Source organism: Megalobrama amblycephala, linkage group LG19 (assembly GCF_018812025.1).
Source record: "Megalobrama amblycephala isolate DHTTF-2021 linkage group LG19, ASM1881202v1, whole genome shotgun sequence".
NCBI lineage: Eukaryota > Metazoa > Chordata > Actinopteri > Cypriniformes > Xenocyprididae > Megalobrama > Megalobrama amblycephala.
In genome coordinates this window covers 35,550,228-35,563,579 of record NC_063062.1, presented here as the reverse complement: position 1 = coordinate 35,563,579, position 13,352 = coordinate 35,550,228, and the positions used below count along the sequence as shown (strand labels likewise).

General features: G+C 35.1%; 1 protein-coding gene across 4 annotated transcripts in view; it reads left to right on the top strand.

Moving 5' to 3' along the window:
* The window catches only part of st3gal4 (ST3 beta-galactoside alpha-2,3-sialyltransferase 4), a 68,804-nt gene that overhangs the window by 32,770 nt on the left and 22,682 nt on the right, over positions 1-13,352 (top strand). For all 4 annotated transcript variants that reach the window (XM_048169288.1, XM_048169287.1, XM_048169290.1 and 1 more), the window contains exons 3-4: positions 2,499-2,571; positions 2,677-2,766. In XM_048169288.1, the coding sequence (XP_048025245.1) occupies positions 2,499-2,571; positions 2,677-2,766 (163 nt within the window). The remainder of the gene's footprint in view (positions 1-2,498; positions 2,572-2,676; positions 2,767-13,352) is intronic.

Sequence of the window (13,352 nt, the reverse complement as noted above, 5' to 3'; positions counted from 1 at the left end):
TAAATATGTGAATGTATTTGTATTTGTGTATAAAAATGTTTTTTTTAGTAAATAAAGTGTTTGTTTTAAGTCCATATCATTGGACATAAGCATAAACCTTAAAATAAAACTATCACTGGCCTACAGATGTTTAATCATTTTAGGGAACCTTCACACAGGATGAGTGGTTGTGATCAGCTGTCAATGTGTGTCCGGCGCTGCTAATTTTTTAACACATTATTTTTTTGAGACACAAATACAGCTTTTTTTGCCACTGATTAGACTGAGAGAATGTGAAGAGATAACCCAAGCAACAGTGGCTCCTACTTAATACTAGGGTTGGGTAAAAAATATCAGTTTCTTGGTTTGAATCGATTCTTATTTTTACGAACCAATATCGATTCTTAAATCACTAGTCTAGTCTGTTTTCAGTTAATGAATGAACTTAACATTGTAGCACACCTCCCATCCAATAAATGACAACAAGCTTTGTGGTTTGTTACTTTTGATATGAAACAAAGTCTCAGATTTCAAATTATATCCATTTTTATTACAAAATTTAAAAAATAACTTTTTTGGCGCTGTTTAATGTGGCGTGACAGATCGCTGTAGCGCCTCAGTTCAATTGAAGCGGCAGCAGGAAGCCCATGTGAACTGATCATCTTCTGTGCTGTAATACCAGTTACAGCGCAAAATAAACATGAATGAACACCTGAAGGTATGTTGAAAGATACAGTACAACTTACCGAAATCCGTATCCTGTTTCATGTAATTGCTCAAGCAGTGTTTCAACTGCGGAAAGACGTCAATATAACAGCCTGAGAACAATATGTCACCTCAGAAAAACCATATTCAGTGGCCACAACTCATTAGTCGGCTAGAAAAATGAACTCTAGAGAGGAGCATTTTGCTAAATATATGCACAATATTTCATATTCATTTATATTTTTTAACTTCATGTGTAATTTAAGTGTTTGTATACAAATCAGCTAATTTTAGACTTCAATAGTAAAGTAATGTTGTACCAACTGACTTCCATGTACAGTTTACAGCATTAGTTGATTTTTTTTTTCCTTGAGAAAATTTGCCATGTACTGTTCCTGATATATATCCAAAATAATCGATATTAAATCAAATCAGAATTGAATCGAATTGCAAGCTTGTGAATCGAAATCGAATCGAATCTTGCAATTTGTGTCAATACCCATGCAGCACACACACACACTGGGTGTGCCTCATACGTCCTGAAAAGTGAAGCTGCGGGCTCTTTGATCGCCCCCTGGAGGCTGGATGCAGTACAGGTCATAAACCCCGCACTCTCAATGCAGACGAATGAGACTTAAGTTAAAACATAAAAATAAATTATGCTTCAAATAAAATTTTCCGAAAGATGGTTTTGGTCATTTAAGGTAGTTGTTATCACGCTGATTTATATTCAATTGTTCGTTTTTGTGATAAGTTTGATTTTAGCTAGTAATTTGGTGATATAGAAACGGGGCGTGTCATCATGATTCACAGTTGATTGACAGCTCGTCTGAGGACTGTTGGAGCTTCGGGGAGATTGAAAATAAATAAATAACTATTAATTTTCAATTTCTGTGTTATTTCACACCGATAAAATGAGTTGTTCAGCAGTAAACTGTACTAACTGACCTACAGGATCTGACGGATATCTGAGCTTTTCTCGGTAACGTTAAATGTGGACTTCATAAGCTGATTAATAAACGTTATTAGTTAAGATAACACGCCTAACGTTAGCCATGACGGAAAAAAGCAGGTGATCATTATCTGGCAGTTATAATTATTTTTATGGGTATAAAATAATAATTAGCAGGATAAAACTAATGATAGCCTACTCTGATTAATTATAGAGAACTGTCTACAGCAATCGATCTCCTGTAACGTTAGTTTAAACATTTTATTTAAAATGGCAGGACATTTTAGAGTTTCTAGAGGTATTTATATTGAGTTCATCTACTGAATTTGCTGTTTCAAAAATATTATTTTAAATCATAAGCTCATTCTGTATGATTTATAATCCTTTTGAAAAGTGGGGACATGGAGTAATGTCGTCATAAGTCACCTCTTCTTGTAATACATGTCACACCCATGTCATTGTACACATTTGTGTCCTGATATGTCACAAAAACACCACACACAACAACTGACAACTGCATTGCTAGAGAAATGAACTAGCATTTTTCCTGAAACCATAGTAACTTTGTCACAATCATTAGAACCAAGATTGTTCAACAATATAAAACTATTGTCAATGACAAAACACAGGTGGAGGAGGAATAACTACTTCTAATTAATCTATTCAGCACTACATTAATGCCTTGTTAAGTTTGGGTCTTTATTAAATGAATTTGAAAATGCAAATGTCAACATCACTTCTGGTTACGACTGTGCTCTACACATGCTATTAAATGCAGGGTTTATCATTTTAGAACTGAACAAATCTTACAATATATGTATTTTTTATTAGCAGTCTCTCTCTCTTTCTTGTTCTCTTCTAGCATGGTTTTTTAGACTCCTCCCGGTTGTGCTGTTCTTCATCTGTTACTATTGCTCCCAGTTCTACTTTGAGAGGTTAGTTGTTTTCATTGGTTGTATAGTTGCATGCAAAAGCTTTCAAGGTGTACATATTCTCACTTTAACTACTCAAAATATATATATTTTTTTCTTGTCTTTAAGCTATGGAGGCAGCGGAAAGTCCCCTGAACCCACTGTTTCGCTTTGTCACAACTATCGCTTGCAGAGGAAGTGGGACAGTCTTAAATTTAAGTATGTAACCTGTAAACTGTGTGGGGAAACTGTAGTTTACTGAGCTTGAAACTACCTTTCAAACATGGCTTCTTTATTCTGTGGAACATAAAATAAGATGACATACATTTTGGGAAATGTTAAATGTTTTTTTTTGTTTGTTTTTTTTGGTTCAATGGGTTACGACATTTTTTTGAAGGAGAGTAAATGGGTGGATAATTTGCAAGTTAAGTAGTATTTATCTGACACAAAAAAATCATCTAGTCTTTGGCAGATCTTCAAATTTGGAAAATAAAACCTCAGATGAATCATAACACAAGAAAAAAGCTGTGGGTGACAAAATAAATACACCCTATGATTCAGTTGCTTGTATATCTAATTTTAGCAGCAATAACTTAAAGTAATCATTTTCTGTACGACTTTATCAGTCTCTCACGTTGTTGTGGAGGAATTTTGACCCATTCTTCTTTACTATGTTGCTTCAGCTTATTGAGGTTTGTGGGCATTTGTTTACAGCATTTCAGTCAGGATGAGGACAAGACTTGACTGAGCCATTGCAACACCTTGATTCTTTTCTTTTTCAGCCATTCTGTTGTAGATTTGCTTATAATCTTCAGATCATCGTCCTGTTGCATGACCCAAGCTTTAGCTATCGGATAGATGGCCTCACATTTGACTCTAGAATACTTTGGTATATAGAGGAGTTCATGGTTGACTCAATGAGGTGCCCATTTCCTGTGGCTACAAAACAAGCCCAAAATGATTACCCCTCCACCAGCATGCTTGACTTTTGGTATGAGGTGTTATGCTGATATGCTGTTTTTGGTTTTCACCAAACGTGACTCTGTGCATTATGGCCAAACACCTCCACTTTGGTCTCGTCTGTCTTGTCTTGTCTTAAAATACATATTTGTTCTTAGAAGTCTTGTGGTTTGTTCAGATGCAGCTTTGCAAACATAAACTGTCCTGCCATGTTTTTTGTTTTTTGTTTTTTTTTAATAGATAGAAGAAGCTTTCTCTTGGCAACCATTCCAAACATGCCATACTTGTCCCATCTTTTTCTGATTGTACTGTCCTGAACTTTATCATTTATAATGTTAACTGAGGCCTGTAGAGTCTGAGGTGTAGTTCTTGGGTTGTCTGCAATTTCTCTGAGCATTACACGGTCTGATCTTGGGGTGAATTTGCTGGGACGTCCACTCCTGGGAAGAATGATGTCTGTTTTGAATGTCTTCCACTTGTGAATAATCTTCCTCACTGTAGAATGATGGACTTCAGATTGTTTGGAAATGGTCATGTAACCCTTCCCAGACTGATTGCAGCAACAGTTGCTGATGTCTTTCCTCCTTGGCATTGTGTTAACACACACCTGAATGCTCTAGACCAGCAAATTGCTAGAACTTCAGCTTTTATAGAGATGAAAAGACATTTGATTAGCAGCTCCTGACTAATACTGACCCTCTTCATTTCTTAGAAAACAAAAAGGGTTTCCTTAGTTTGTCACCCATGGATTTTCCATTTTGGTCCAGTTTTTGCTAAATAAACAATGACACTGTTTGATATGTCATGTGTTGTTATTCATCTGAGGATTTATTTTCCAAATTTTAAGACCTGCCAAGGAGCAGATTATTATTTATTTTTTTATTACGTCCTCTTAATGAAAACCACAAAATTCAATTGGGTGTCCTAACTTTTTCACATGACTCTACATTCAAACCTGTACACAGGCAGAGAGAATAAAATGAATGGAAGTCTAAGACTGTAAGCATTTCTGCAAAACTGGAAAATGTCTAAATAAATAAACATCCAATGTATATTTTCTAAGCATATAATCTAGAATTCACATAAGTGGACACTTCAGCCATCTTTTGGCCATTTATTATTGTCCTCACAATTTTGACCTGACATGGAGTCAAGTTATTTTTCTTTTCTCATCAGATGGCAGTAATCTGGACCAAATACATGATACATTCTCATATTTTCATAATGTTTCAACTTATAGAAGTGCATATTTTTACTGTACAGAAGTTCCATATGTTTGCATATATATGCTTATACGGGACAAATGATTGTGAAATAGAGGAATTTACATATAAATAAGATCTTAAGATCTAAATGACCTAAAACACCAAAAGAAGTGCATGAAGTTATGGGGAAATTAGTGTTTAATTTAATTACTCTTACTGTTCTGGGTCATAAATGACTGCGAACAGCCAAGGTGTGACCCTTTATCGAAAAGCTTAGGAGGGTTTATTAGTATTTGAACAGAATTATTACAACATGTGTTTTCATCCTCAGTGTTATTAGTTTACACAGCTGGCCGTTCCCTATCCGATCTGAGCACATAGAGCCTCATCATTCTCCATCTGGAGTTTCACCACTCCAGATGGAGCATTTAGCATTTAGTTTACTTTTGCATTTAGTTCTTTGTTTATTCGTTCACTAGAACGCCTATCGGATTTTGCTGCAAACATTGTAGTCTTCAGGAGACCTTTAACAGTGGGGGGCATTGCCTGACCAATTAATTGGGTTATCTTTGCAGCTCTTCAACGAATCAAAATTCTTTTGATATTTTTTTTGTCATGAATGTCTGGAGATGATGTGTACCAAGTTTCATGTAAATCGCTTTTTTGAAAAAGTTGACTTTTTTTAGGGAAAATTTCCATGACTGAAATGAAATATAGAGCCAGAATCATTATGAAGAAGAATTCTGATTCTAGACCTTTATGGTTCCAAAGTTATAAACCAAAATCCAAAGGCACTTATTATAGCACCATCTAGTTTCCAACGGATGTGTGTCTGTGCCCCTGCGTAGTGGGGTGGGATTTCTGATCATCCCACCATGTTTGGTATCTCTACAACTTATGGTCCCTGACGTCAAGATAGTTTTAGAAAAAGAAAAAGAAAATCCTTACAAATACAATAAGAACTGACAGAACTGTTGACTCCAAGCCAAGCACTTAACCCACACTTAAACCTAACCACACCACAAAACCTGCACTTAACCTTGCACCACAAATGCAGCAAAAGTGCTTTGTAATACAACATGAACACGAGTACATTGTACCAAATAAATGCACTTTTGGATGTAAGTACATAGTAGTTTTCTTCCTAATTTAGTTGAGTAATAAACCTGCCATTGTATATTGTCTCTTTGACAAATTGCTTTTTGTAAAAGCATCTGCTAAATGCATAAATGTAAATTTATTTAAATACACATAAAATCTATAAAAACTTTAAATAAATTTTTTTTAGTTGCAAATATTGATGATTATTATTTATCATCATCAACAGCCACCATTTTATACTATTAATGGTTCTACAGACCTTTTCAGACATTTTTTCTCTTCATTTGCTCCTCCAGTATTTTCTTCCCAGCTAGTCCACCCACTCTCAAACTTTTTATATTTGATAATTATATCAAATATATGCTACTGGTTATGTACCGCCTGGACTTAAAATAGTTGCTATCACCCAGTATAAAAAAAAAAAAAAAAAAAAAAGTTTTTATCAGTCTTGATAACTGTCCTGAGTAACTTTAGACCAATTTTCAACCACACAATTACAGTCTCATTTGGACAAACACAATCTGCACAATCTGTTTTTTGTCCTCTCCATAGTACAGAGACTTCTCTTTTAAGAATAGTGAATGACCTCCACCTTGCCTCTATTCTGGGCCCTTCAGCATCCTTTTCTCCTTGGATCTGAGTGCAGCTTATTCAATTCAATTCAATTCACGATTATTTGTATAGCGCTTTTCACAATGGATATCATTTCAAAGCAGCTTTACGGGAAATGCATGTCAACATTACAATTTAGAGTGATCTGTTATTAGAGGGTACTGTGCCCAAATTATGTAATTTCAGAAATGTACATATACAAATAATGCATGTATTAATTTAAACAATGTGTTAATTTGATGTAGAAACAATGAGCTCATTAAAGTAATTAATACGTGTTAAAAATGATATATAGGATATATAGCAATGATTATGATAATGTTTGCCATTCAGTAATCCTATCTCGTCTAACTATCAGTATCTCTAGTACTGTCTTTCAATGGCTAACTTCATATCTCTTGGACAGGCAAAAATTTATTAATATTAATAAACAGAAATTTTGCTCTGTCACTGTTTCCTCTGGTGTACCTCAACAATACGCCCACTTCTATTTCTAATCTATATGCTTCCTCTTGGTCAGATCATCCAGCGTCATGGTCTTAATTTCCATAGTGATGATACACAAATCTATTACCTTTCAGCCCAATACTGTTTTTCCTCCTCCTTCCATCATTTCCTGTCTACAAGATCTCAAAGTACGGATGGCTCAAAACTTCTTAAAGGATTAGTCCACTTTTAAATAAACTTTTCCTGATAATTTACTCACCTCCATGTCATCCAGGATGTCCATGTCTTTCTTTCTTCAGTCGAAAAGAAATTAAAGTTTTTGATGAAAACATTCCAGGATTTTTCTCCTTATAGTGGACTTCACTGGGCACCAAACAGTTGAAGGTCAAAATTGCAGTTTCACTGCAGCTTCAAATTGTTGAAATAAGGGTCTTATATAGTGAAACCATCGCTCATTTTCTGAAAAAAAAATTGAAAATGATATGTTTTAACCTTAAATGTGGACTAATCCTTTAAATCTGAATACTGACAAAACAAAAATCCTGTTAGTAGGCCCAAAATCCCTTGTCTTTTCCCAGCATGACTTCTCCATTCATATTGACAGAGGTATAGTTCATCCATCACCCACTATATAGAATCTTGGGGTACTATTTGATTCAAAATTATACATTGAACCCCATATCAGCCAGCTTGTTAAATCATATTTTTTTCTAACTTCGCATCAAAGATGCGTTTTTGTCAATCAGATCACAAGAAGACGAGCGACACATACCCGTTTACATCTCTTTTGTCCACTTTTTTAACCACTTCTGTCTTGATTTCTTCGAGAGGAGGGTCTATGGGTCGGTAAATGTGTTTTTTTTTTTTTCCAAAATAAGCTCACACAATTTACATATGAATGTGACCAGAGGAAAAACACGGAGCGTATCAGCTTTAGTTTCTGCTCCAAGAGCTTCAAGACCACGTCGAACGCTGTGAGTGCATGTTAGAAATCGGAGAACATTGTGCTTGGTATGTTTTTTTCATCTTCAAACCAAACTTGGGTCTTCAGCCAACAAAGTTTAAAGGTGTCCTAGAACGCTTTTTCACAAGATGTAATATAAGTCTAGAATGTGTCTGTGAAGTTTCAGCTCAAAATACCCCATAAATTTTTTTTAATGCATTTTTTTTAACTGCCTATTTTGGGGCATCATTAACTATGCGCCGATTCAGGCTGCGGCCCCTTTAAATCCTCGCACTCCCCACCCCCGAGCTCTCGACTCTATAATACATTACATAAACAAAGTTTACACAGCTAATATAACCCTCAAAATGGATCTTTACAAAGTGTTCGTCATCAGATCATGTAAGTACAGTATTTATTTTGATGTTTACATTGATTCTGAATGAGTTTGATAGTGCTCCGTGGCTAAAGCTAACATTACACACTGTTGGAGAGATTTATAAAGAATGAAGTTGTGTTTATGAGTTGTACAGACTGCAAGTGTTTAAATAGCGACGGCTTTTGTCTCCGTGAATACAGTAAGAAACGATGGTAACTTTAACCACATTTAACAGTACATTAGCAACATGCTAACAAAACATTTAGAAAGACAATTTACAAATATCACTAAAAATGTCATGATATCATGGATCACATCAGTTATTATTGCTCCGTCTGCCATTTTTCACTATTGTCCTTGCTTGCTTACCTACATAAAGTCTGATTCAGCTGTGCACAGATCCAGGCATCTAATGCCTTGAACATGGGCTGACATATGCAAATATTGGGGGCGTACATATTAATGATCCCGACTGTTGTGTCACAGTCAGTGTTATGTTGAGATTCGCCTGTTCTTCTGAGGTCTTTTAAACAAATGAGATTTACATAAGAAGGAGGAAACAATGGAGTTTGAGACTCACTGTATGTCATTTCCATGTACTGAACTCTTGTTATTCAACTATGCCAAGATAAATTCAATTTTCAATTCTATGGCACCTTTAAATCCCGTCTGGCTAGAGCGCTTCCAAAACTGTTTACGCGTTACGTCAGTAGGCGTCTTTTGCGGCTGTTTGAACGCATTCGACCACATGAGCATTTGCACTTCGAAAGCAATCCAGTCGAATGCGTTTTCAACTACGTCTGGAAGTGGTCGAAAGTGGACAAGTTCAAAATGTTTTACACCCCATTTACACCTGTATTTAGCGTCGTCCACTTGCGATCCGATCGAACAAAACACATCTTAATACCAGGTTGCTTTTATAACCTTGAATCTGGACTATTGTAACACTTTGGTCTGTGGCCTCCCCACTTAAGCCCATAATCGCTTGCAACTAGTTCAAAACTCAGCTGTTCGTGCCCTTACATTTAACAAAAAATCAACTCGCAGCACTCCCATCCTTCAACAACTGCACTGGCTCCCATTCAGTTTGAAATACTCGACCTAGTTTTTAAGGCTTGCCGTGGTTTAGCACCTTCATATCTTACAGAATGACTACACCCTTATGTTCCTGCCTGTAATCTTAGACCGAGTTCTGAGAATTTGCTTGTACTTCCCAAGTTCAAACTATCTACTGTTGGTGGTAGGATGTTCAGCATTTCAGCTCTTCAGCTTTGGAACAAGCTGCGCCAAAACATCTGCGCTGTCTCCTTACTCAAGACTGAATTCAAAACTCACTATAAATAAAAAAAAAAACTCTATATAACTCTATATAAATAAAACATATTAGTATAGCTCTTTTGTTTGCACACAGAATATTGATCTCCGGCTGAAAAAGGATTTTGCCTAACAGCAGCTCTTAAAAATCATCAGGATTTCTCTTGCAGCTGTACTCAGTGATGTAGCCAGAGAATAACAGGGCACTTAATGAAAAAGGACACTCTCATGGGCAGTGGGAGTGTGTAGATGCCTGGCAGCACTAAAACAACACATCTATGTGTAATGATTCTGGTTGTGCTGGGCTCCGCTGCACTGTTATAACAGACTAGCTTGGTTAAAACCAACATGTCTATCTCAAGCTTTTGTGCTTTGCACAAAGACAACACAGCAGTGTAGCCAAACTAGTGCCCTGCGTAATAAGTATCTGTGTTGTTTGTTAGTGGTCATCAGTCTTCAAAGGTGAATGCTGCCATTTTTGCCTTTTCACAATGTAACTTCAACCACAGTTCAAATTATGTATTGTGACTGGCAGCGTTTTGCAGTGGAAATGATTGTGATGGAAATGGCCATCTCTAACTTGAATGCTAATTTCATAGGATTCTGGAATCCACTGCCGCTTCAATATATATCTTTTGAGTGATTTACCTCTGGTGTACCTCAAGGATCCATTCTTGGTCCACTTCTATTTCTAATCTATGCTTCCTTTTGTTCAGATCAGATCATGGTCTTAATTTCCATAGTGATGATACACAAATCTGAACAACTGGCATATAAAATGACCATCTTTTAGACAAACTGGAGCCTATAAATGCTGATACGTGACCTTGGTGGGTCACTTTGTGCCTAAGCCAGGTTCTTTAGTGTCATCAGTGGATAATCAGTGGAGATTGCTTCTGTCTATCAGTCCATGTGTGGATATTTTCTAAGTTTATCTACACTGTAAAAAACGACCGTGATTTTAACAGTAAAAGACTGTAAAAATGCTGCGGCGAAAAACTGTCAATTGGTTTACAGAAAGTAAAGAAAACTGTAATAGATCTAACGGTACATTTAATGTAATTTTACGGTAAAATACCATTAAATTCACAGTTTTTGGAAGTGAAAAATAACAATTCATTGTAAAATTTACAGTGAAAAACCGTAAATTGACATTCCCACAATTCCCTGCGTGACACATTTGATATATTTTCGTTGAAATAACTCTGTTTCTTCTTAGTTTTTCTCATTTTTTTCTAATCAGTTATGTACATTAGGGTTTTATGTTACATCTAATGTTGTTAAATTAATTTTTATTGCATTTTTAAAATTTCATGCATGTTACCATGATGGTGTTTAGTGTGTGTGTGTGAATGACACTGTGTGCACCTTCTATATGTTAGGGCGGGTTCACACCGCAAGCGCGTTCACACGCGGAGCAGGAGCAGAAGCAGCACTAGCCAAACTAGTGCCCTGCGTAATAAGTATCTGTGTTGTTTGTTAGTGGTCATCAGTCTTCAAAGGTGAATGCTGCCATTTTTGCCTTTTCACAATGTAACTTCAACCACAGTTCAAATTATGTATTGTGATTGGCAGCGTTTTGCAGTGGAAATGATTGTGATGGAAATGGCCATCTCTAACTTGAATGCTAATTTCATAGGATTCTGGAATCCACTGCCGCTTCAATATATATCTTTTGAGTGATTTACCTCTGGTGTACCTCAAGGATCCATTCTTGGTCCACTTCTATTTCTAATCTATGCTTCCTTTTGTTCAGATCAGATCATGGTCTTAATTTCCATAGTGATGATACACAAATCTGAACAACTGGCATATAAAATGACCATCGCACCGATCGTTTCGGCGCTGGGTCTATTTTTGCTGAGCTGCTAACGCTCAATTAAAGTGAAAGTACACCTTTGATGGACAAAATAAATATGATTTCACACAAAAAGTGCTCAAAATGCACAGAATAAGCATATCTATTGTGTTTTAACAAGAATTGAAAAAAAATCAATATTAAAAAATATTTATAGAAGATTTACTCATTTAAACTTGTTTTTAATTATTCAGTTTGGGCTAAAGTATGGTATATTATAGAAAACTAAACTAAACTAGCCAGAAAATATGATAAACATTATTTTAGTTATTACACAGACAGCAATATAGGCTCTTGCATACCCAAATCAAACCCGAGTTTGCTGTCTTTTTCGCCGAGTTTGCAGTCTTGTAAACATGTTCATGCGTCAGATGATGTAAAACACAAAGCTTACCTCATTTGTGTGCAGCAATGGATGACACGAGGCTTTTATTTATTTATTTTTATTTATTTTATGTTTATATATGTAAGTGTTGTACACCTTGCATGCTAACAAACTTTCAGGACTATCAAGTTTAACAATGACCAATTATAAAAACAAATTTATAGCTGTCTTTGTAAAGAAATGCTCACTTTATATGCAGCTTCGAGCCGCTGCTGTGACGCTGTACAAACGCTTCCAGTGTGAATACACTATTCACAAATTCAAACTACGGAAGCCCATTAGACTCAAACTCAATTAGACTCAAGTGCCATTCTATGTACTATTTCTAATCCATTGAAACTCATTAAACTCTATCTATCTATCTATCTATCTATCTATCTATCTATCTATCTATCTATCTATCTATCTATCTATCTATCTATCTATCTATCTATCTATCTATCTATCTATCTATCTATCTAACTCATTCAAACTCCTATGTATCTATCTATCTGTCTAACTCATTCAAACTCATCTATCTATCTATCTATCTATCTATCTATCTATCTATCTATCTATCTATCTATCTATCTGTCTAACTCATTCAAACTCATCTATCTATCTATCTATCTATCTATCTATCTGTCTAACTCATTCAAACTCATCTATCTATCTATCTATCTATCTATCTATCTGTCTAACTCATTCAAACTCATCTATCTATCTAACTCATCTATCTATCTATCTATCTATCTATCTATCTATCTATCTATCTATCTATCTGTCTAACTCATTCAAACTCATCTATCTATCTATCTATCTATCTATCTATCTATCTATCTATCTATCTATCTATCTATCTATCTATCTATCTATCTATCTATCTGTCTAACTCATTCAAACTCATCTATCTATCTATCTATCTATCTATCTATCTATCTATCTGTCTAACTCATTCAAACTCATCTATCTATCTAACTCATCTATCTATCTATCTATCTATCTATCTATCTGTCTAACTCATTCAAACTCATCTATCTATCTATCTATCTATCTATCTATCTATCTATCTATCTGTCTAACTCATTCAAACTCATCTATCTATCTATCTATCTATCTATCTATCTATCTATCTATCTATCTATCTATCTATCTGTCTAACTCATTCAAACTCATCTATCTATCTAACTCATCTATCTATCTATCTATCTATCTATCTGTCTAACTCATTCAAACTCATCTATCTATCTATCTATCTATCTATCTATCTATCTATCTGTCTAACTCATTCAAACTCATCTATCTATCTATCTATCTATCTATCTATCTATCTATCTATCTATCTATCTATCTATCTGTCTAACTCATTCAAACTCATCTATCTATCTATCTATCTATCTATCTATCTGTCTGTCTAACTCATTCAAACTCATCTATCTATCTAACTCATCTATCTATCTATCTATCTATCTATCTATCTATCTATCTATCTATCTATCTATCTATCTATCTGTCTAACTCATTCAAACTCATCTATCTATCTATCTATCTATCTATCTATCTATCTATCTATCTATCTATCTATCTATCTATCTATCTATCTATCTATCTATCTATCTATC